General features: G+C 42.4%; 1 protein-coding gene across 1 annotated transcript in view; it reads right to left on the bottom strand.

The window, feature by feature from the left end:
• The window catches only part of Cpa6 (carboxypeptidase A6), a 297,700-nt gene that overhangs the window by 98,537 nt on the left and 176,304 nt on the right, over window positions 1–22,859 (bottom strand). The window contains exons 3-4 of the mRNA XM_050142133.1: window positions 5,912–6,036; window positions 901–1,015 (exon numbers count right to left, since the gene is read on the bottom strand). Coding sequence (XP_049998090.1) covers window positions 901–1,015; window positions 5,912–6,036 — 240 coding nt within the window. The remainder of the gene's footprint in view (window positions 1–900; window positions 1,016–5,911; window positions 6,037–22,859) is intronic.

Below are 22,859 nucleotides of genomic sequence, written 5' to 3'. Positions count from 1 at the left end.
TTATCTGTATGCCAGAGGCACTGGGATACATTGGGATTTGGGGGAACAGAAGCTTCTGTGTAGCCCAGCAGAGAAAGAATGTCTTGCTTGCTTTAGCTAGCATGTGAAGAGTAGTAAGGCATCAGGTAAAGACTAAATTTGTGTGTGGCAGTGTGGGCAAGATTATGGTGAGTTTCCCATGTGGATTAAATGACAGTAAGGGTAGAGGTCCAGAGGTGTCACTGATGCAGGCTGGCGTTGGGAGGTCTGAATTTTGCAAGGGTGCAAGACTAGTATGAAAGTCTACTGTTTCCCTCAGCCAATGAACTGCCCTTGAACTCTGGCCAGCCATGTTCCTTCCATGGCCTTTAGTTAATGTCTTTATAGCCCTGATTTTAACACCAATTACCTCAATGTCTGTGTATTTTCCATGTCCTTTGTGGGGTTTATTTGGGTGAAGAAAGTATGATGCAAATTATTTTGCAACTTTTTTTATGAAAGTATTTTTTACTTGTGTTTTGCCTGTGTGTGTGTGTGTGTGTGTGCACTCCATGCCAAGAGCCATCTTTTGGAGGGGACAGAGAGGGCATCAGACTCCCTGGAACTAGAGTAAAAGGCAGTTGTGAGCTACCATGTAGGTGCTGGGACCCAAATGAACCAGGGTCCTCTGCAAGAGCACCACATGTTCTTCTCAGCTGAGACATCTCTCTGGCCTGTTATTTTGATACTTCTTATTTAGCAATAAAAGGACCAATGAAGAGATGTGTGAGCCAGGGGGCTCAAACTGTGTATTCTTCTCAGAGTCTGAATCTCTGTTTTCACAGTTGTCTCTAATCCTTATACCAAAGCGACAAAGGTGAACTTGAAGACAACAGCAACAACAACAGCAGCAGCAACAACAAAGGTCCTTTAATTACATACGTCTTCTAAGGAGTGATAGACCTCATAGTTGTATTCAGACAGGGACCTTCTGTTTCTCTGCGTTTGTAAGCTCTTTTCATTTTCCACAGCTTTCTGAAGATCTTCTATGAGGACCCTGGATTTGAAACAGTAGACATGATGAGAAAGTTAGCCAGAAACATGTAAAAACCAGGCAATGCCAAGAAAGAACCACACACAGAATGAACCAGCGTGGAAGTGTCCCAGCGTTCCATGGCGAGAGGAAAACAAAGACTGCAGAGAGTGGCATTTCTAAAGATACTGACTGTTGAGAAAATGCTCCTTTTCAGGAAATAAAAACTGTTTAAAAATTGTTATAATGAATTTAAAGTGTAAAATTATAGTCAGGCATCTCTAAATAATAGCAGTGCTTATAATAATGGCTATCACGGAGTGAACATCTATAACCCTGCAGCTGTGCCCACCTGAACTGACTGAGTGCTTGCCAGGGGTCAGCCACTGTGCTGGTCCTCAGTAACAACCCTTGCATTATATTCTATTATTTCCACTTTATAAACAAGGAGTCTGAGACTCAATAGGGTCAAGAATCAGCCAGTGTCATTCCACTGAGGATACAGAGACAGAATCAGTTTGGGATGTGAACCCAGATTCTCATCGTGTGACCTCAAGTCCAGTGTGGCACAGTGAAAATGGACCCCTACTCCACACCTTCTTTCCGGAATCCTCTCTGTTCACAAGCCTTCACCCAGCAGCCTGGATCTAGGCCAGAGAAAGGAAGGAAGGAGCTTTAGTTCTCAAGAGGACACTGACAAATACAGACGCGGGAAAGCTCTCTCGCTGTCCCACAGTACTAAGAATTCCACGGAAGAGAAGCTGTGTTCTGAAAACTGGATGTATGTAGAAGCTGGGGGCAGAGGCCAGCCCAGAGATGGCTGGCCCATTGCTGTGGTGGAACCAGCTTCAGGCAGAACCGCCCTGGTTGTGACATCGAGAACTATGGGCCACCACTCGCTAGAATGACGCGGAGAGACTCTGCTCACCTGCAGTATTTCCAGATGTTCGAGAGACCTTTGGTGAGGGCTCTCACTGTGTCGGGGCTTAAAAGCTTTGATCTTATATTTTATTTTTAAAAAAGAACCTGTTGCTTATGGGGTAAATTCTATTAAAGAACACGTAGTGGTGGCATCTCTAAGTGACATCTAGGTTAATCTATGTATAGTCACTTAATGAAAAGAATTACCATGCACTGAATATATACTTTTTGTCCCAGAAGAAGACAATTTACTTAGACGCCAGGCATTAAGGACTGACTGGCTTGTTATGTTCTGAATCCCCACTACAGATTGAACACCTAATCAGAGAAGAACTACTGACTTCTTCCTTTTGTCTTACTTTTGAATTTTGCAGTTGGAAACATGAGAAGAGGCCAGGAGGCAGAAGACTCCTCAGTTTTCTTGGTAGAGACCCCGGTAACTCAAAATTGGGAGTACATGTAACTCATCAAGCCCAGCGTCTTCACTATTGTAAGTTGTTTTCTTCCCAAGATAAGAAATTATGATGATTAGGTGCATGGCCTCAGTGACTGCAGTATAACTGGGGCAGATTTGAGGAGCCAGTAAGAGCTGTGTCAGCGCCTATGGATCCTTGTTCTTGGAGAGAACTTGGATAGACAAGAAGGAGGTGGGTTTGCTTAGGAGAGATCTAGTAATAAACTATCAACATTCCAATGGCTGCAGACAAACTCCAGGTCTGATTGCCTGCTGTGGACTTCCTTTCTGTCCTATAAATGGAGGGTAGATATCTGCTTTATCCAGCATACTCCATTAGAAAATCCTTTGAAATGTCCAACTTGAAAGGGTCTTGGGGGTGAGGTTCCTTGTTATGGTAACCTCAGCAAACTGATAAAGGCCTCTGTAGTCTCTTAGACTGTATCTAATACAGGCTTTAAGAGACCATCTTAAATTAGAGACAGTTGTAATATGGAAGCCCAGCCCCATTTTCTTGTCAAATAGTTGAGTGGAAACCATCTGGTTCCTAAAATGATGTCTCTAAACCATTGCATTTTCTTAGTTTTTATAGCTGATTGTGATTCTCTTATTACATTTATTTATTTGTGTGTGTGTGGATGAGTGCATGCCATGGTGTGTGTGCATGCGTGTGTGTGTGTGTGTGTGTGTGTGTGTGTAGGACAAAGGTCAACTTGAGGTAGTTGTTCTTTTCTTCCACCACGGGGGGGGGGAGGGGGAGGAAGGCGGTTCTGGGGCTTGAGTATAGGTTGTTAGGCATGGCAGCAGACTTCTTTAACCATCGAGCCATCTGGCTGGTCCTGGTTGTGATTCTTATCTCAGCCGGGCACTTCTCTATAATGGTGACAACAACTATCCGAACCTTTGCAAACGATGTCATTACTTAATGCAAAACTACCTACCCCCCAGTTCCCAGGCTAGGGGAGGGCTCTCAAAATGGAAATTTCCCTGGCAATTTTTATAGGTATTTATAAAATGTCTTCCTTTAAACGGCAGAATGCGTCATCTCCTTGAGAGGGTTGCCCACCCAGGGGTCAGAAACAATGAATCACATCACTTCTGCTTTACGGATCACTTTGGCAATGCATTCTGTACGCTTGTACAGAGTAAATGATAATCTTTTGAAAATACCCCAGGCTGCAATAATAAAAGTCAATTAAAATGATCTCTACCTACTGTGCCTACAGGATTTAATTGACTCTTATGTGTTATTATCTTGGGACTAACAAAATGAGTAATTTTAAGTGATTGTTCTTCGTGAGGAAACAACTGATCTAAAACACTTCATTCCCCTTCTCTATTCACTGCGACACAAAGGGGGAGAAGTTTTTTCTATAGCAGTCCCACAGGAACTCTAGTTAATGGCAGAAAATAGAGACTTGTTAAACTAACTGGTACATTCTTTTCTACTGAACAATAATTAATGAAGCGTGCGAGCTGTTACCATGCACCTATAGATGTCATTATCGAGCTCCTTCCCACTAGGATCCGGAGTATCAGAGCACGCCTTCCATGCCGCAGAAGGGATGGGAGTATGAGTGATATTAACGGCGGCTCTCCGCACAGCCGCGGTTCTAGTCTAGAAGCACAGACAGAGGCCTTTCTACCAAGAGCAGGCCGCGCTTTAATAGTCATGGTAGTTTCCTGTTTGTGTGACCAGGGATGTCCCTGGTACCTGTCACCAGCCTCGAATTTTCTTTCAGGATTTATAACTTAGCCCACATCTAACCTCTATTTTATCAGAACGTCCCCCTTTCTTGTCCTCTTCCCTCAGGCACGCTGTGGTTGTTTCTAATAGAAAGACCTTCTTATCTTCTTGCATTCTCCCATGTTCTCCCACAATTTCCCCTAGAATCTCCCCAATCTTTATCAAACTGGATACCCTTGAGACACCCTTGAACAGGCATTTCTCCAGGATCCTCCCCTTCCTTACCACACCAACCTTTCCACGCTCCCACCTACCAGATCACCAACCTCTTCGCAACAGCAAGCAGTCTGTTGGTTCTTACTTCTGTTTTTCTCTTGACATCTTCTAGAATCCGTTTCTTCACGCCTTGTAACTAATGCTGTTTCTTACTTTAGAAAACCACCAGCTGAGTTTTCTCCCACATTATGGATTTGCCCCTCCACCATCTCTTCTTGGGGGGGGGTGGCTTGTGGGGGAACTAGATCTTGCTTTGTGACTCAAACTGGCCTAGAACTCAGTGTTTACCCCAGGTTGCCTTGGTTTGTAATCCTCCTGCCTCAGCCTCCAGAGTATTGGTATTATAGGCAGACACAGTGGTGGCTGACTCTGTTATCTGAAATTGACCCACATTTATTCCTTCCTTGTTAGGAGATGAGTCTGTCTCCTACTGTTTGAACCTTCTATCTAGCATCTCTATGGTCTCCAATCCTTAAACGTCCTTCCCGCAGCTTGTAGACTGCCAAGTTTCTCCTTCTGGCTCAGATCTCAAGTCTTTGGAGCGATCATTGATGCTGTATATCTTGGTGGTCACTCCTTGTCCTCCCTTATTGTCCTGCTCCTCCCTTATTGGAATTGCTAGGAGGTGACATCTGTGGGCCTCACCCTCCCCTCACCTTCTGGTCTTCCGTTCCTCACAACTGAATTCCTCCGTGAATGTCAGCAATATAACTTCCATTGGCCCCTTTCTAGTTAGGTCTCACTGCGGTTGTGGACACCCGACTCTCTGAAATTATTCTTTTCTTCCTCGACTCCCATAACCGTCCCAACTTACTCTCTTCCGCTACAACCCTTTCCTTGGAAACGTCTGAGTATGTACGTCTTTTCACGCTCGTCGGCTCAGTCTTTTCCAAGCTGGAAAACTTAGCGATCTCCTCTGACTTCTCTCTTTTCTACTCTCCAGCCGAGTGGAGAACCTGAGTACTTTTACCCCTGGAGAACTGTTTGGAAACCTCCCCTTGCTATTTGGACTATTTCTGTCTTCTGCTCTTGCAGTTCCAGCCACAAAGACAGGGAGCTTTTGCTTATATCCTCCAGGGGGCAGCACCACTCACAGAGGTCTGGGCTCCTCCCCCTGTGAAAAGTAATATAACTTCCTTCTGCACGAGTTCTCTCTGCCACCTAGCCTGCCTTTTTATTCTGATGCTGGCCTCGCATGCACTCTTGCTTTGCTTGCCTTGTCCCCCACGTCTGTCAGATCCCCAGTCTTATTATATGTTTTCTGTTGCAAAGCAGGCTACTGCAGAAAACCATTTCTTCTCTTCCTTCATTCAGTTTGGCCTTTTTAGCATTGCCAGGTGGTTCCTCTTTCTTTAGTCAGCAAAAGACTGTGTCGGCATTGATGACTTAGTGCTAGCAGTGAAATAATGTCTTTGTGTTACTCCTTTTCTCTATTAGACAAGTAAGTTCTTCAAAGATGAATATACACACTTTTACTGCCTCACAATGAAAAACACGTTCAGAAGCTCTTGACAAACAACCTGGATGCACAGAGTCACCATTCAGTTGGCTAAAACTTGTAGCAAATAAAAAGAATGCTTACTTGTACTGGATGCGGGCCTCCTGGAGGAAGGCTAACAGGGTTCTGGAAGCATTTTGGGGAACATGGATGTCGGTGACTGTCCCCTCTGACACATAGGAGATACTGCTGGGCTGCCACAGGTCCACCTATAGTGCAGGAACCAACCTATAATTCATATGCAGTGTAGGTGGGAAAATCCATGTCACCCTGGCAAGCGCATCATTTTGTTTGAATATAGTAACGGCAAACACATGCAGAGTGGATTCAATGCTCATACCCCCAGGGTTAAACTCTCGTCTGATCTGGCTTGAATTTGTGCCCTGAGCTTCATCAGAGTCACAGAGTTTGATCTTAATTCACAACACATTCAAGTCACAGGGTAAAAAAAAAAAATGGGGCCTAAGGTTTAAAATTCTCCTTTCACAATTACTGTATAAATATTTGAATAACTTTGAGAAAGAGAAAGATACAAACCATCCTTTTGCCTGTCACATAATGAAATTGTGGTCCGTGCATTTGGTAGCCCGCCCCGCCACTTTCACAGGGCAGAAACAGAGAGACAGGCTTCCACTGCGGGGACAAAAAGTCTACCTGCTTTCTCTGAAGCGGAGGATCCCTTCACTTAGCTGGCAAGGGCAAATCTGAGCCAGCTAACAAACCAGTCCACGGTTGTGAGGAAACAGAAGTGTGGGGCTGGCAGAGCTGCTGGGAGGTCATTCTGTCCATCTGTTAGCCCTGGGCAAGGGCTAGGTTTGTCACACTGTCCCAAGGGACAGATCTCCAGAAGTGAAAGAGTTGACAATTACTAATTTAACTCATTGCCATGTCTCATAAGATTGTCAGGAATTTTCTTAATCCTTATGCTGATGCATAATTTCATTTTTTTCTTGTTCCGTTCTTAAATGAGGCTGGCTCCCACCCTTTGTAAGAGGCTTGTTGGTACCTCCACTCATCTTTGTATACTAGAATCCTTTAACCAGACTGGCCATGCCTTTAACCCATGGCAGGACTTGATATTTGGTAATAAGACTAAGCATTTGCTGTCAACAGTTACTAGAAAATTCCACCTTGTCAAGGGCTGGAGAGTTATAGGTGCACAAAATGCTAAGACTCGTGGTCACTCTGGACATGTCTATAGATGCTATGTTTGTTTTTAGATATGTGCTAAAATAGAACCCCTATCCCATAAAAAGAGTGTCTTATACATTGGAAAGTACCAGAGGAATAATAAAGTATAGGCAAAGTCTAATGCTAATGAACATCACTGAGAGCAGTGGGCCAGACCTCTAACTCCAGCCATTTGAGAGGCGGAGGTAGGAGCACCATGAATTTGAGAGCAACCTGGGATAGACCCTGTCACAAACAAATAAGGAAACAACAGTAACAGTAGATCTCTAGATGATCAGAAAGCATTTGAACTAATGGGTAATTAACAAAATATAATGTACAAAATCAGGAATCAAGATCTGGCTACATCAGGTTTATAAGATTCCAGAACACATAAAAATCAGTGGCAGTTTTTGCTTCTTTAATTTTTTTTAAGTTAGCACACAAAGCTTCATTGTAGAAGACGCTTTCTTACATGTCATTATACTTCGTTCTCATTCATTCCCTTTCCACACCATCATCCTTGAATTCCCCTGCTTGTTCTTCTGGTCCTCATCCTTTCCCCAAATAGTTGTCCCTTCTGCTTCCATATTACATGTGTTCTATTCCCCACCAACCCCTACACAAGAGGCCTTCTTCCTCTCTCATGATCCTCCTTGTACTCTGAGTATCTACACACAACACACACACACATGTGTGCACCCCCTACACACACACACGCACACGCATGCACGCAGTGCGCGCGCGCACACACACACACCTATAGTTTTTTTATATGACAGCATGTGGTGTTTTTCTTTCTGAATCTGGTTTACTTTCTCTTAAAATAATTGTCCTCAGTTCCACTAATTTTCCTATATGCCATGATTATTTATGAAAATTCATTTTAATTTTATTATGGGAAATTTTGTATTGTGTTTACATGACACGTTTTCTTGTCCATTCACTTGCTGATGGGCTTCTAGCCTGGTCCCACTTCTTAGCTGTTGTGAGTAGTGGTCTCTGTGGTGTGTTGCTGTGGAGTCTTTTGGGCATGTATGCAGAAGTGGTATAGCTGATCATTTGGGAGGTCTGGTTGTAGTTTTATTTTTTGGAACTTCCACAGTGATTTCCACGAGAGCTGCCTAAATTTACATGCTAAAATAGATATAAAACCCAAAAGCTTAACACCATCCCCTGCAGTAAAAGGGCAAATGATCGGAATCGATGCTTCCTGAAAGGGGAAACACAGAAGGCCAGGGCATGGCTCCCATGCAAAGGAGATGACATCAGCACGACAGAGACGCCTGTGTCCCCATGCTCACCACAACACGGTCACAGCAGCTAATGCATAGAGTTGACACTGACTCTCATCAACAGAGGGGGTGGAAAAGATGTCCCCCCACACACAATGGGATGCTAGTTAGCCAGAAAGAAGAATGAACTCGGTTATTTGCAGTAGAATGAATGGAAATAAAAGATACTGTGTTAAATGAAGCAAGCTATATGTGGAAGTTAACAATGCCAACCTAAATGTGGAATGGTGATTATTAGAGATTAAGAAGAGTTTGGAGAGTAGATGGAGTGAGGCTGGGTCATGCAGAAGGAATAAGGTCTATCGTTTCATAACACAGAGGGGGAGTACAGCTTGCAATACCTAGTCCATTCTTTATGAAGATCTAGGAGAGAAGTGAAGGGCTCCAAACCTAAACTGATGAGAGAGAAATGCTACTCATTCTACCTTGATCACTGCATGCTTGATACATCCACACCAAACCCCATTAATATGTGCATTTCATACAGGCATAAGAGTTAAGCAAGAGGTGTGTGTTATCATTGCTATTTGAGAAGTGAGAAGTGGCATGTAGTTCCACAAAGCTCTATTCGAGGTTTCCAGTTAAGATGAAGAACAGCACGGGACTGCTTCCTTATTCAGATAGAGCTGAATGCAGTGATGGATGTAAGGGTTCAGGGTGGGAAGCAAGAAATACAACCAAGATGGTGAATAAGGCAGAGCTGGAGTCTTCAGAGTGATGGTTCTGAAGTAGGACTCCACAGGAGCCAGTTCAAGCTCCCAGTGCTTGTGTGACCTGGGTGAGCTCCCTATCCTCCTGGCCCTCACATTCTTTGTTGGCGAAATCAAGCTGATGACCTAATCCCCTTGATAAGCAGTGTTTAATAATGGAAGTCATTGCTATTTCTGTTGTAATGGAAATTGGGAAGGTTGTAGAAAAATGCAGCGATTCCAAGGATGAAGTTTAGTGCTTGGCCACCTGGCTGTGAAGACCAAACCATAGGGATGTATCCCAGCTCTCTCTGTATTAGTTCCCCCAATTTATAGAATGAGATCTCAGTAGTCAGGGACATAATGGAGGTTATACAGTGGCAACATGAGCCCATCAAGACTCACCCAGTGTCGTGATAACCAGGAAGACGGCAATGAGGTCATGAGCCTACAGCACTACACAGCCACTAGCTGCACTAAGATGGTGAAAAATTCACATTTCTGGAGGGCATTTAAATAGTAGTATCCCTTAATATTTTTGTTAGTTTCTGATAAAAATTAAACACATACTGACTCTTTGTTACAACAACAACAAAAGAGATTGCTAATGGCCGTATTTTTCACATATATGTTTGAGGTAAAAGTGAATCAATACATGTAGAATGCTCAAAATTGTGCTTGATGCCATCAGGCATTTATGAAATGATAAATGATTTAAAATAAAAATATTCTAATTTAGTCTGGCTCTAACTCCTTGGCTTTCCGGGCCCCTCTACTGTTTTGCTTCTTAACCTGGATTCTAGGAGAACTGTTCCACCTGTTAGTCTTCTGGGTGATTACACACCTGGTCCAGGTGCCACTAGGCTCTCATCCTACAACCTCAGGTTGAGACGTGTGTGTGTGTGTGTGTGTGTGTGTGTGTGTGTGTGTGTGTGTGTGGTAGGCATTTACCATGTCCCTCCAACTTGTGACAGATTGCCTGCTTCCCAGCTTTCCAAAATAGCACAGAGGCGTGGAAAAGGACTGTCCTGATTTACTATATTTATTCTAATTTTTCTTTGTTCTGAAAAACGGTTAGCTATTCAGAGTACTTAAGTGTGTGTGTGTGTGCGTGCATGTAAGGGTAGAAGACACATGTGTGGGTGTCTGCAAAGTCTGTAATAGGGTATCAGATCCCTAAACCCTGGAGTTATAGGTGGTTGTAAGCTGCCTGACATGGGTGTTGGGAACCAGATACGTCCTCTGCAAGAGCAGAAAGTGCTCTTAACCAGCGAGCCATCTCTCCAGCCCTTCCAACTATATTTTTTTTGAGATGGGTGAGACAAGGACTCACACTGAACTTTGAGCTCAGTGGTCAGCTAGATTGGCTGGCAGGACAACCCAGGGATCCTCCTGTCTTCAGCAACACCCAATCCTCTATCTTCCTCACTGCCAGAATGGCCAGGCTTTTTCACATAGGTGCTGGAGACCCATGCTCATGGTCACAACCTTGTAGAGCAAACACTTTACACACTAAGCCAGCGCTCAAGCCCCCGCTGGGAAGGTTAGTGAGAAAACTCGCTACCATCTCAGTGTTTGGTTAGTATTTGATTTAATTTGCATAATCATATTAATTTGATATAAAGATCACAAAATCTTAATATACTCGAGAGCGCCGTTTCCTGTTTACTCTTTAAATTGTCTTTTTGGTCTTTCCCCGTTTCTCATTCTTGAGTCTTCTTTTAGAATTTTTCCTACTGTCTCCTGAGGAGCTCCTTTGACAGCCAAGTTCAGATCAAGCACCTTTGATATCTGCTTTTGTGGGATTCTGTTTCTTTCATGGTCTACAAGTTTTAATTGTATTTCATTTGCATGATTGCTATACTCACTTCCCAGAGCTGCATTAATAAGTTTCAAAAACTGGGTAGCTTAAAATCAAGCTATTCTTTGGGTCCATATTACAGTATTGGCAGGATTGTGCTCTCTCTGAGATCTCTGGGCAGTGTCCTTGCTGGTCAGTTCCAGCTTCTGGTGGCTTTGGGCATTCCTTAGTCTATGAGGATGTCACCTCTGTCTCTGCTTGTATTTCCACATGGGCTTCTGATGTGGGTGTCATCTTTTCTTCTGAGGATACTTGACTTTGAACTTTGAGCCATCTGGGTAATCCAGGGTCATCTCCTCTTGAGAGCCTCAGATATCCCTGATCACATTGTCAGGCTTCAGTTAGGACTTAGATATATCTTTTTAATTGAGAATTTCATATATGAGAATGTATTTACATGTTCTCTTCTTCCCACTCTTCTTTCTACTTCCTCTCATACCTCTCCCACTCCTCAAATTCATGAACTTTTATTCTTTAATTATAATTGTTATACACATACATGCACACATACACACATACACATAAATACATCATACTTTCACAAACATGCACACACACATACTTGCATAAACATGCACACATGGACACATAAATGTATACACATGCACATACATATAAGCACACACGTACATATTCACACACATTTTATAAATAAACTGCTGAGATCATTTAGTATTGCTCATATGGGCTTAGGGCTCCCTTCTTGGGACTGGCTAGTCAGAGAGGACTGATTGTCCCTCTCTTACCAACCATTAATTGCCCATAGCTCTCCTTCTAGGCTGTAGCCTTGTGGGAATTCCTCCATAGACATTGGCATGTCAGTTAGGGGTGTTGTTTCTAAGGCCCTGTTTAGGTGATCATATTTGCGGGATGTTCTGAGTGCAGTCTGTCATATATATAGAAGGCACTGTCTCTCTGCAGACATTGTGTCCTGGTCCCTTTCCTATGATGTTCCCTGAGCCTTAGGTATGGGGTTATGTTGTCAATGAATCAGCTGGGACTGGTTAGCTTACAGCCAGTTCTCTGCATTTTGACAAGTGTGGCCTTCTGTAATGGGCTCTGAGTGCTGTAAAAGACTTCTTTGGTGAGGGGTAAGAGCTCCACTTATCTGTGGATAAAGAATAGGTATTGAGAATGTAGTTGGGAATTATGTAGTTTATGTCTTTTTGAGGGCTCCCATCTAACCCATTAAATTTGTTACACAAGTGCTGTTTTTCCTGTTATCTCTGTAAGAGTGGAGATTGTGGCACCTTGCCCTCTCACCATTATCTCCCCAATATGTAGGTCAGGGCTGGTATTTAATAGGCACTAAATACATTTATTGTAGATAGGATTAACATATCTATTTTCTCTGTAAGGTATATACATACACACATACATATATATATATTCATTCACACATATATTTATTCATTCTTTGTGAATTTAATACACACATATACTGTTTTTTAATTCATATCTAACCCCATACACTGCTGTATTTTCATTCCACTATAAACTTAAAATTTCTCTACCTTACCAAGAAATTGAGAAAGTGGACCACTCATTTTATCCACATCTCCCATGAATGAACTCCTAAATCTTTGCTTTTGATATTGTTAGTATTTATGTATATAGTATACTTATAGACTATTACACTTCTTAGCTCATAGTAAGGCAGCATTCTTTACTGATGACTGTCAGTTATAGAGTAAAGGAAACACATAAGGCATGTGTGTGTGAGTGTGTGAGTATGTATGTGTGTGTTTGTGAGTCTGTGTGTAAGTATGTGTGAGTGTGTACGTGTGTGTATGTGAGTATGTGAATGTGTAAGTGTGTGTGTATGTATGTGTGTAAGTGTTTGTGAGTCTGTGTATGTATGTGTGTGTATATGTCTGTGTGTATATCTGTGCGTGTGCACGTGTGTGAGTGAGTGTGTGTGAATGTGTGTATGTTTGTGTGTATGTGTGTAAGTGTTTGTGAGTGTGTGTATGTATGTGTGAGTGTGTATGAGTCTGTGTGTATATGTGTGAGTGAGCATGTGTGTGAGTGAGTGTGTGTGTGTGAGTGTGCATGTGAGTGACTGTGACTATGTTACTGTCCTTGTGCTTATTATGGATTTTAACACACTTTGGCTGCTGGATGGGAAAGTTGGCCAGGGATTATGGTCTATGAGCCAAAGACATGTTGAAAGTGATTGGAATTCCACTAATTTTACTTTCTCCTTCATCCTTTTTTTCTAAGCAGAGCAGCAGTTTGTACTCCCCTGAAACAGCTTCAGTATCCCAATCACACCCCTCACACTCCAGAAGTTCAGGAAACTAAATCTTCCTAAATTCTTTAATAAAGTTTCTAAATTTTATTAAAGAAAAAGATAACATATTAAGAAGCAACTGGTTGTTAAAATAACAATTTTAATTAGTCGAGGCCTGGCTTGGGCTATTTTTAATTGTTATATCATAATATTTGTGACTGGGCAGTTTATAAGTGATAGCTTATTTTGGCTCACAGCTCTGTGGGCTGAGATTCAGGAAGCATGTCACTACATTATTTTGCTTTAAATTCATGTCAGAAAGCAGAAGGGAAGTGGGTGTGTATGGATGAGGCAACCTGCAAGGTGTGGGGTGTCTGTAGAACTGCCTACCGCTACACTACGGAAACTCACCCGGCTCCACGAGGACTTGCTCACCAACAGGGATGGATTAGCGCGGTCCTCCAAGAATTACAGAAGGGGCTAAGCCATTCAGGAAGGAACATTTTCAAGGCTGGACTGCCCTCATAGTCCTCACTTCCAAACATTGATATTTTAAGCCAGTACATTTCCAACACATGAATTTTGGAGGAACATGTTTAATCCAAAGCAGGGCAAGTGATGAATTGATGAGTTTGGAGGAGAGCATTGTTGATTGCCAATTTTGGTGTGATTTCCTAATGTGAATGCTAGTCGCTAGCTAGACTATTTTCACAGCACTGGGTGAAAACAAGGAGGTTTCCTAAGGTTTTGTTTTACCATATGACTTTCCCCCCATTCCTCCCCCTGAATGCCAACCTCCACAATTGGATAAGGTTATTCACCAAAACAAGGCATGCATCTTGGAAATGAAGTCTTAATATTTCTCCAAACTAATTATTATTATTTTTTTGCTTTGTTTCTTGAGGCATGGTTTCACTATGTGTCAGGGTCAAGCCTCAATGGGTTGATGTGTTCCAGGGTAGGGGAATGTGGATTAGAAATGTTAGGCAGAAAAAAGAGAGACACAAAAGAAATACAGAGAGACTATGGGACAAGGCCAGTTCAGACACCTTCTCCTCTGCTGCCCAAGGACATAGCTGGGGACATCCCCATGGACATCTGGGATCCTCTCTTGAGCCAAGTCTCTTGCCAACTCTAAAATGGCTCCCTTAATTAAGATATCTTCTTCCCTGCTCCTATATCTGCCCTTCCTCCATCTCAACCCTCCCACTTTCCCAAGCTCTCCCCAATCCTTCCCTTCTCCCTTCTCTCTCCCCCTCTCCCCACGCCACCTCCATGCTTCCAACTTTTGCCTAGCGATCTTATCTGCTTCCAATTTCCAGGACGATCTATATATGTTTTTCTTTGGGTTCACCTTATTATTTGGCTTATCTAGGCTTGTGAACTATAGGCTCAATGTCCTTTGTTTATGGCTAGAGTCCACTAATTGTAGGGATAAGCCATATTCATCTTTTTGGGTTTGGGTCATCTCACTCAGGATAGTGTTTTCTATTTCCATCCATTTGCATGCAAAATTCAGGATGTCACTGTTTTTTTACTGCTTAGTAGTACTCTAATGTGTATATGTTCCACACTTTCTTTATCCATTCTTCCATTGAGGGGCATCTAGTTGTTTCCAGGTTCTGGCTATTACAAATAATGCTGCTATGAACATAGTTGAACAAATGTTTTTGTAGTATGGTTTGGCATCTCTTGGGTATATTCCCAAGAGTTATGGTATTGCTGGATCCTGAGGTAGGTTGATTCCCAATTTCCCGAGAAACCACCACACTGATTTCCAAAGTGGTTGCACAAGTTTGCATTCCCACCAGCAATGAGTGAGTGTTCCCCTTACTCCACATCCTCTCCAGCACAGGCTATCATTGGTGTTTTTGAATTTAGCCATTCTGACAGGTGTAAGATGGTATCTCAAAGTTTTTTAATTTACATTTCCCTGATCGCTAAGGAGGTTGAATGTGACCTTAGGTATCTTTTGGCCATTTGAACTTCTTCTGTTGAGAATTCTCTGTTCAGTTTAGTACCCCATTTTTTAATTGGGTTATTTAGAATCTCTAGTTGAGTTCTTTATGTATTTTGGAGATCAGACCTTTGTTTGATGTGGGGTTGGTAAAGATTTTCTCCCATTCAGTAGGTTGCCTTTTTGTCTTAGTGACAGTGTCCTTTGCTTTACAGAAACTTCTCATTTTCAGGAGGTCTCATTTATTCATTGTTTCTCTTATTGTCTGTGCTACTGAGGTTATACATAGGAAGTGGTCTTTGTCTGGCGATGGATGGAGATAGAGACAGAGACCCATATCAGAGCACTGGACTGAGTTCCCAAGGTCCAGTTGAAAAGCAGAAGGAGGGAGAAGATGAGCAAGGAAGAGGGGTTGGTCCACCCACTGTGACACTGTGCCTGATCTAATGGGAGCTCACCAAATCCAACTGGACTGGGACTGAACGAGCATGTGATCAAACCAGACTCTTTGAATGTGGCTGATAATGGGGGCTGACTGAGAAGCTATTGATAATGGCACTGGGACTTGTTTCTACTACATGTACTGGCTTTTTGGGACCCTAGTGTATTTGGATGCACAGCTTCCTAGTCCTGGATGGAGGGGATAGTGCCTTAGACTTCCCACAGGACAGGGTACCCTGTCCTCTCTTAAGACTAGAGGAGGAGGGAGGAGGATAAGTGGGGGAGCAGGAGGGGAGTGGGAGAAGGGGAGGAAGTGGAAATTTTTGAATGGAAAAATAAAAAAAAAAGGGAAACACAGAGACGCAGGACAGAGTCGGGAGGGCAACCAGTGAATACTGAATCTGCCCACATTTATTTTTCATAGGCTTTATATACCCCAATCCAAAGAGGAGAGGGAATACAAAAGACCTCTCTTCCAAAATGCATGGAACAAACAAAGTGATAATCTTCTCAAATACCCAAAGCATTAAGTCATCACCCCCTAGGTCAAAACATCCTGTAAGTAGCCTTACCCTGGGCCAAACCTCCTGTCAATTACCTGGCAGGAGCAAGATCATGCCTGAACTCGCTGACCTTTGTCAAGGCGGAAAGAATCCACATCTGTGGGCTCCAACAACTTTGCATCTCTGGCTAGCGTGAACTTACTATGCATACCAGGCTGGTCTCAGACTCACAGAGATCCACCTACTTCTGCTTCCCAGGTTCCTGGGATTAAAGGTATGCACCACCATGCCTGACTTGAATTTTTACATTCAATTATTTCAGAATAGCATTGGAGGTATTTGGTCAATGATGTCAAGAGTACACGTGTAGCAAAACAAAACAAAACAAAAAACCATTAGGTTAGGTGTATTGGTTTGTTGTAGTCAGAACAATTGAACGCAGGGAATGATGCAGTTAGAACTTGCAGGATCTTGAGTGGCCTTGGGGTGATTTTGTGTAAAGTTTAAGGGAAGCGGGTCTTTTGTTTGCACTGAATGCGTCTGAGCAAGGGGATTAATTCTGTCATCTAATGTCTTAGTTTTATCTGGCAGACGGGAGCTATAAAATGGGGCAAGAGCTCGAACAGGCAGAGAAGTGGTATTATCTTCAATCAGCCGGCACGTGCTTGTCATTGTTCTGCTTCAGATAATCACTTTCACTTTGGTTGATGTTTAGCAAGCTAACGATGTTCTTGTTCATCTCCATTCTTGGTGTACACAGTGCAGGCTTTTTCTAAAGGTTTATGTTCTCCAGAAGAACACTGTGCAGCGACCACACTGACTTTTCCCTTTCTAAAGATAAGATAATCACTGATGTACTTAGGTCATGTGATGACTAATGGCTGTCAGGTGAGCAGCATTAGAGGTCACAGGGTCTTGGAAGTGACTTGGGAGCTATGGCATTTGGGTTTACGGGATGAAAATATAGACCTGCATAGCTCTACCTACAAAGACTTATCAGTTACGACAGATTCGGCCTCTGTATTTTCTGCTATTTCCACATAGCTTTACTTTTTCATGGAAATAATCCAGTTCCAGCTTAATTTCTGCCCTGTAAGTAAACATTTGAATATTTACGACTACTTAAAAAAGTCCTCAACTTTTCCACTAAAGATTCTAAGAACTTAGCTGACACTCACAAATTTAATAGAAGAAGGCTTCATAGAACCCTATCCCCATAGCTGGGAGTCGTGGCACACTCCCGAATTCCAGGCCAACCTAGGCTACAACAGTGAGACCTCATGTTAAAAACAAAGACAAGCAAAAACAAAGCAACAACACAAACCCAAGACAAAACCCTGCCTGAACCCAAGAACACACTTGCAGTTTTTAGTCTGATTCTGTACAGGAATGAACAGCATAACCAGAGATGGCCATAGGAAGCTCCTGTAGAAAGAAGGGCCCTGGGCTGTGTCTCAGCATGCAACCAAGATTCTATCTTCTTTTGATGATTTATGATTTTAACAGTAAAGACATGTTCGGGACATTTGATCACCACATTCAAAAGCGTTTCATTGGGTATTCCAAACAATTGTATGATAATATAATGACATTTAAAATTCTGGGTCCATTCTGGGCTTTAATAATGAAACCTCTTTGGATTTTGTTATGCAATTCATCTCTCAGATGCTGCCTTATGAATTCTTCTATGTAACCAACGAAATCAAACAAAACTTATCTCTAGTTTAATGGAAAAAAATCCCTTCTGGGGAACAAAAGGTGGTTACTTCCTGGCTGAGTCTATTTAAACTTTGATACTTCACATCTCTGAGCCTTGATTTTCTTAATTATCAATAATGAGGTTGCCGAGATACATGATTTACAAGTAACCCTTCAACTCTGCAATTATGCCAGGTTTGATGTACTCTAGGGAGTATAAAAGTTTACATTCCTTAAAAGAATATCTCTCCAATTTACTTATACTTCCCTCCTTTACCTCTAAGTCAGAGGTAAAGTCAGAAAGAAGTCTGCGTATGTATGAATGATTTAACATAAGTATCCCCTCTCAACAATCAGTTCTTATTGGCTGATAGGTCGCTGCTGCTGAATAATATATGAGTAAGATAATGATTCAGTTTTTAAAAAATTAATTGCAGCCCCCTTACTGAAACACATGCTTCTTTTTCCTAAAACAATGACGATGAAATGAAAATCACCACCTCGTTTTCCTCCACACACACCGAGAGGCTGTGGAAGTCAGCGAGGGCTGGATGACAAAGAAACTGGATGATCACTCTGTGCTCAATTCCAAGGACTCAGAGATCACTCTGCCTCACAGTTGCCTGTGAGCACAGGCTGACTCTCGAAGGTCACAGCTACGGTAACTGCCACACATTCATTCCCTGCTTACTGAAAGCCTGTGGAATCTCTGTTATGAGCTAAGCGTGGGGTTTTTAAAAGATTAGTAAGATGCAGCTCTGCCCTTAAGAATCAAGCCAATACCGCAAACTATGTGATTAGTCCGCGGAGGGAATACCTGCAGTTCTATCTTATTTGGGGAGGTGGCTGGCCAGGAGAACTGCTGCCAAGATATAAAGCTGATCTGAGTAGGAATTAGCTTGGTAAGGGAAAAGGAAGTGGGGGCAACATGCATTATTCCAGGCAGAACTCAATGGGTCAGGGATAGAAAAGAAGAGAGAAAGAGGATTTCCTGCCAGTGTTGAAGCCTACTGAGCCTTGTGATTCAGAAAAACAACCATGGCCATATTAACCCTGTTGCTGCACTGTCTTCCCTGTGTGACTCAGATCGAATCAGCCTCTCCTCATGCGTACTTATCACCAACTCAGACCTTCCATAGTCCCATGTTTGCTTCATAAGTAGCTGAACTTTTCACGTCCTGTGGTCAATCTCGACAAAATTCTTGCTATCATGACCCAAACTTTGGTTACGCTTTCTTTCTTCTGGACCTTTGGATTTTTATCTGCCCTCAGCATGGATTAGCATTAATCCATAAGATATCGACCGGTTTTAGGAGTCAAGAATCTTTGATCCACTGTCTGGTCAAGTTATTCTCCCCCGTTTGTCTTAAGTACCATCACTCACATCTTTCTAGCCTTGGCCCTTCCACCTCTGAAGAAGCCCCTCTGCTGATGTTTTAGGTATGAGGAGTAGAGGTCAGGTGTTGCTCTAGCCTGTTCTTTTCTCCTCTAAAGAAGCCCCTCTGTTGATGTTTTAGGTATGAGGCCTTAGGGTCAGGTGTTGCTCCACTGTTGGCGTCTCTCCTTCCACAACAATCCCTTTGATTGATCTCACACATAAGTTTGGATTTGGTTTTGATTCGACAGAATAATGCAGGAGCATGCTCATGGTTTATTTGGCAAGTTGCAAGTAGAAAAGAAATTCTCACAGCCAAGTGCTTTCTAATGAATACTGACTAAACCAGGTCGCTCCTATAATGAAAGACCATCTCGTTCCAAGCAAAATTTTGAAATAAAGATACTGTCACCCAGGCCTCCCATCCACCCACCTCCAAAGTAACAAGACCTCAAAAGAGAAACACCAACTGTATTATTCATTAAACTAGGTACAAACGTGCAGTAAAACATTAAAGATTAAAAGCAAAAAGAATAACAGTATGTGATATTAGTTGATCAGTGTGTGCAAAGCTAAGCAGGAGGGCCACCGGGTAGCATGTAAATGAAATTCATGTTCATTAGCTTCCTCAAAGCTGTGGACAGACTCAGGGATTGATGTCATCCTAGAGTCTGGACAACCCTAAGACTTACGAAAAGGCCAGTGAGAATTCTAAATTTTCCATGTACTATACCCACTCTTAGGCATGTCCTTGTCCAAATCCTTAGAGCAGTGGTTCTCAACCTGTGGGAGGTGACCTCATTGAGGGTTAAATGACCTTTTCACAGGGGTTTCATATTACATTACGACTCATAACAGTAGCAAAATTACAGTTATGAAGTAGGAACACAACTAATTCTATGGCTGGAGGTCACCACAACATGAAACTGTATTAAAGAGTCACAACATTAGGAAGGTTGAGAAGCACTGCAATAGAGCAGTATGTTTGTAGGAGAAATAGAGGGGCTTCAAATGATGTTATAGAAAAGTGAAGGTACAACATTCGAGGGAAAACAAATAGTTTAATTAGAAATGAATACATTGATCGACTGTGGTTCTCATCCAAGCAACAACACTGCGGGCCAGCAGGAGACAGGAAAAGCTACCCAACCCAAATAGAAATAGTGGTTGTCCAATAGTATTTATTATTCTGGCCACCCAATGTGCCAATCATGCCGTGTGAAGTCCTCCTCATCCACCAGCCTTCCCGTTGGCTCTTAGTGACTACCTTAAGCTAGGGATGTCCCCATCATTTGCTGAAACCCTCCAGCCAGAAACTTTAACACTAGAAAGCAGAAGAGGGAAAAGGGAATAAAGTGAAGAGGAGAGCAGACTCAAGGAGCCAGTAACTGGAGAGTGTAGGCAGTGCTTAGAGATAGGAGAATATTAGAAAAAGCAGCAGAATTCTATAAAAGGGGACCAATTAGAGAATGAAAAAAGTGACACAAATCTAAAACCTAATTAGGAATCAAGTTGAAGAAATTTCCTGCAAAGCTGAACAAAATGATCAAGTGACAAAGCCGAGAAGGCACGGGTATGCACACGGGCTCACACAGTTCAACATTGGAGAGACAAAGCTACCCAGACAGAACCAAAACCATGCAGAGAGAATACTGTTAAGGAAAAATAGGCGAGAAAAATGTTCAGAACGGCAAAAGAGAGATTTCAAGATGGAAAGGGGGCATTTCAGCTTATGATGAACCAAAATAAGCCCAGACCAAGTTAATTTTCCACATTTCTGAATGACAGGAATAATGGTAAACTGGTCACCAACCTTAGTGCTCTGACAATGCAGGGAGCTAGAACTCTACTGCTCCTGTCCAGGTAGAATGTATTGGAGGAACTAGAACGAACACTTCTTGCAAAGTGACCCAGAAAACGCCCGGCAGGCGGGAAGAAAGGAGAAAGTCCTCATTAAAGGAGCTACCGAGAAGGATTCCATGCTCCGGTGGATGGCCCTACCCCCCTGCACATATAGACATCACCGATTGGACGTGATGGGCTGTGAAAAGAAGACAGGAAGACACAAAGGTGCACGAGGGACGTGGTGAGGGGAAGAGTTAGAGGGGGCGTGGAGGGTTGATGTGTTCAAAGTATGGGATTCTCAAGGAACAACAAAGCTGAAAGCAGTAAGTTTTACTCCATGAAAGGCCTGTTAAAGAGTAGCGAGCTGATCAGAGTGGAACTGTATGTTTACCAGCCACGGTCTGACACATGAACAGCATCCAGACTGTATTAGGAACTCTCCGTGCTCAACAGTGAGAAGATAGCAATTCAATTTCAGCACAAAGAAGGGCATCAAAGGAACAAAGGGGAACTGAAAGTGATGAAAATGTTGCAAGTAGCTATTAGGGCCATGGTAATTAAAATCAATGTGGTACTATTATGCATGCATTCAAATGGCTAACATTTAAAAAAAAAATAGTGATTGTAAATCACAACCACACAGGAAACGGGATGGAGATTTTGAGTCCTGAGTTCAGAGTTGAAACTGACATTCTAATATAAAACTAGAATCTTCAGAGGACCATAACAAAGTTAAAGAATGACATAAAAATGCAAAATTATATTTGGTTCATGTCATGATCAATATGTCATGATTTGGATATGGCTTTTCTGCTGGAAGCTTGGTTACAGAGGGCTGGTGTTGAGACGGTATGTGATACAGTCCTTGAGGCGGGATGTGCTAGAAGGTGTCCCATCCTGATGGTCTCCCTAAGAAGACGCTGTCATAAAGGGAAATCCTGTCTCTGAGTTCTAGCTTCTCATCACAGTGTCGCTGCTCTTTCCCTTCCAGTCTTTCCTGTCACCGGAGGCTGGACTGAAGCTACCCAATATGAGAACCTCAGACTTCCAAACTGTAAACTAAGGGAATCCTTTTATTTATTTCATGAATTTGCTGTCCTTAAGTATTTTTTACTACTCAATGAGGAATCTCTTGAGACAGAGAAAAATACATCCGTAAGCAAGGTCACTCAAAATTTTAATCATTAAGACCTTGGAGAAGAGGAATTGTGACACAATGCACAAAACATGTGAACAGTCCATCTGCTATGAGCACATGTGAACAGTCTGTCTGCTAGGAGCACATGTGAACAGTCTGTCTGCTAGGAGCACATGTGAGCAGTCTGCTAGGAGCACACGTGAACAGTCTGTCTGCTATGAACACATGTGAACAGTCTGCTAGGAGCACATGTGAACAGTCTGCTAGGAGCACACGTGAACAGTCCGTCTGCTATGAACACATGTGAACAGTCTGCTAGGAGCACATGTGAGTAGTCTGCTATGAGCACATGTGAACAGTCTGCTAGGAGCACATGTGAGTAGTCTGCTATGAGCACATGTGAACAGTCCGTCTGCTATGAGCAGAAACAACCCAGAGAATGATGAAACCACACTTCAGTCACCAGCTTCATAGTGTCTAAAATAATGATCAGAAACCCACAAAATAAAGAGGAAATGATAAATTAAGAAATCTTAAAAGATCTGAGAACAGTTTATGGACTCACCATGAATGTAGTTCAACTATTTTAAGATAATTATCAACAGGAGAGGGCAAAGGGGACTCCAAGGAATGTAAGTTATATACAATGTAGATAAGGAAAGAACAAAAACCATCAAAATAACATTAAAAGAGAAATAAGTAATTCATCAAACAAGAGATAATATTCATTAAAAGACTATGCATATGCTGATTATGATGCTAAATAAATGTGTCTTTAAAAAATTATGCAAGAGAACAAAAATATCCTTATGTGTTGGCTAAGATAT

This window comes from Alexandromys fortis, unplaced genomic scaffold (assembly GCF_014885135.2).
Source record: "Alexandromys fortis isolate MF-2015 unplaced genomic scaffold, M_Fortis_MF-2015_v1.1 scaffold_41, whole genome shotgun sequence".
NCBI classification, from domain to species: Eukaryota; Metazoa; Chordata; class Mammalia; order Rodentia; family Cricetidae; genus Alexandromys; species Alexandromys fortis.
The sequence above is the reverse complement of the archived record's forward strand: the minus strand, read 5'-3'. Positions and strand labels throughout refer to the sequence as shown.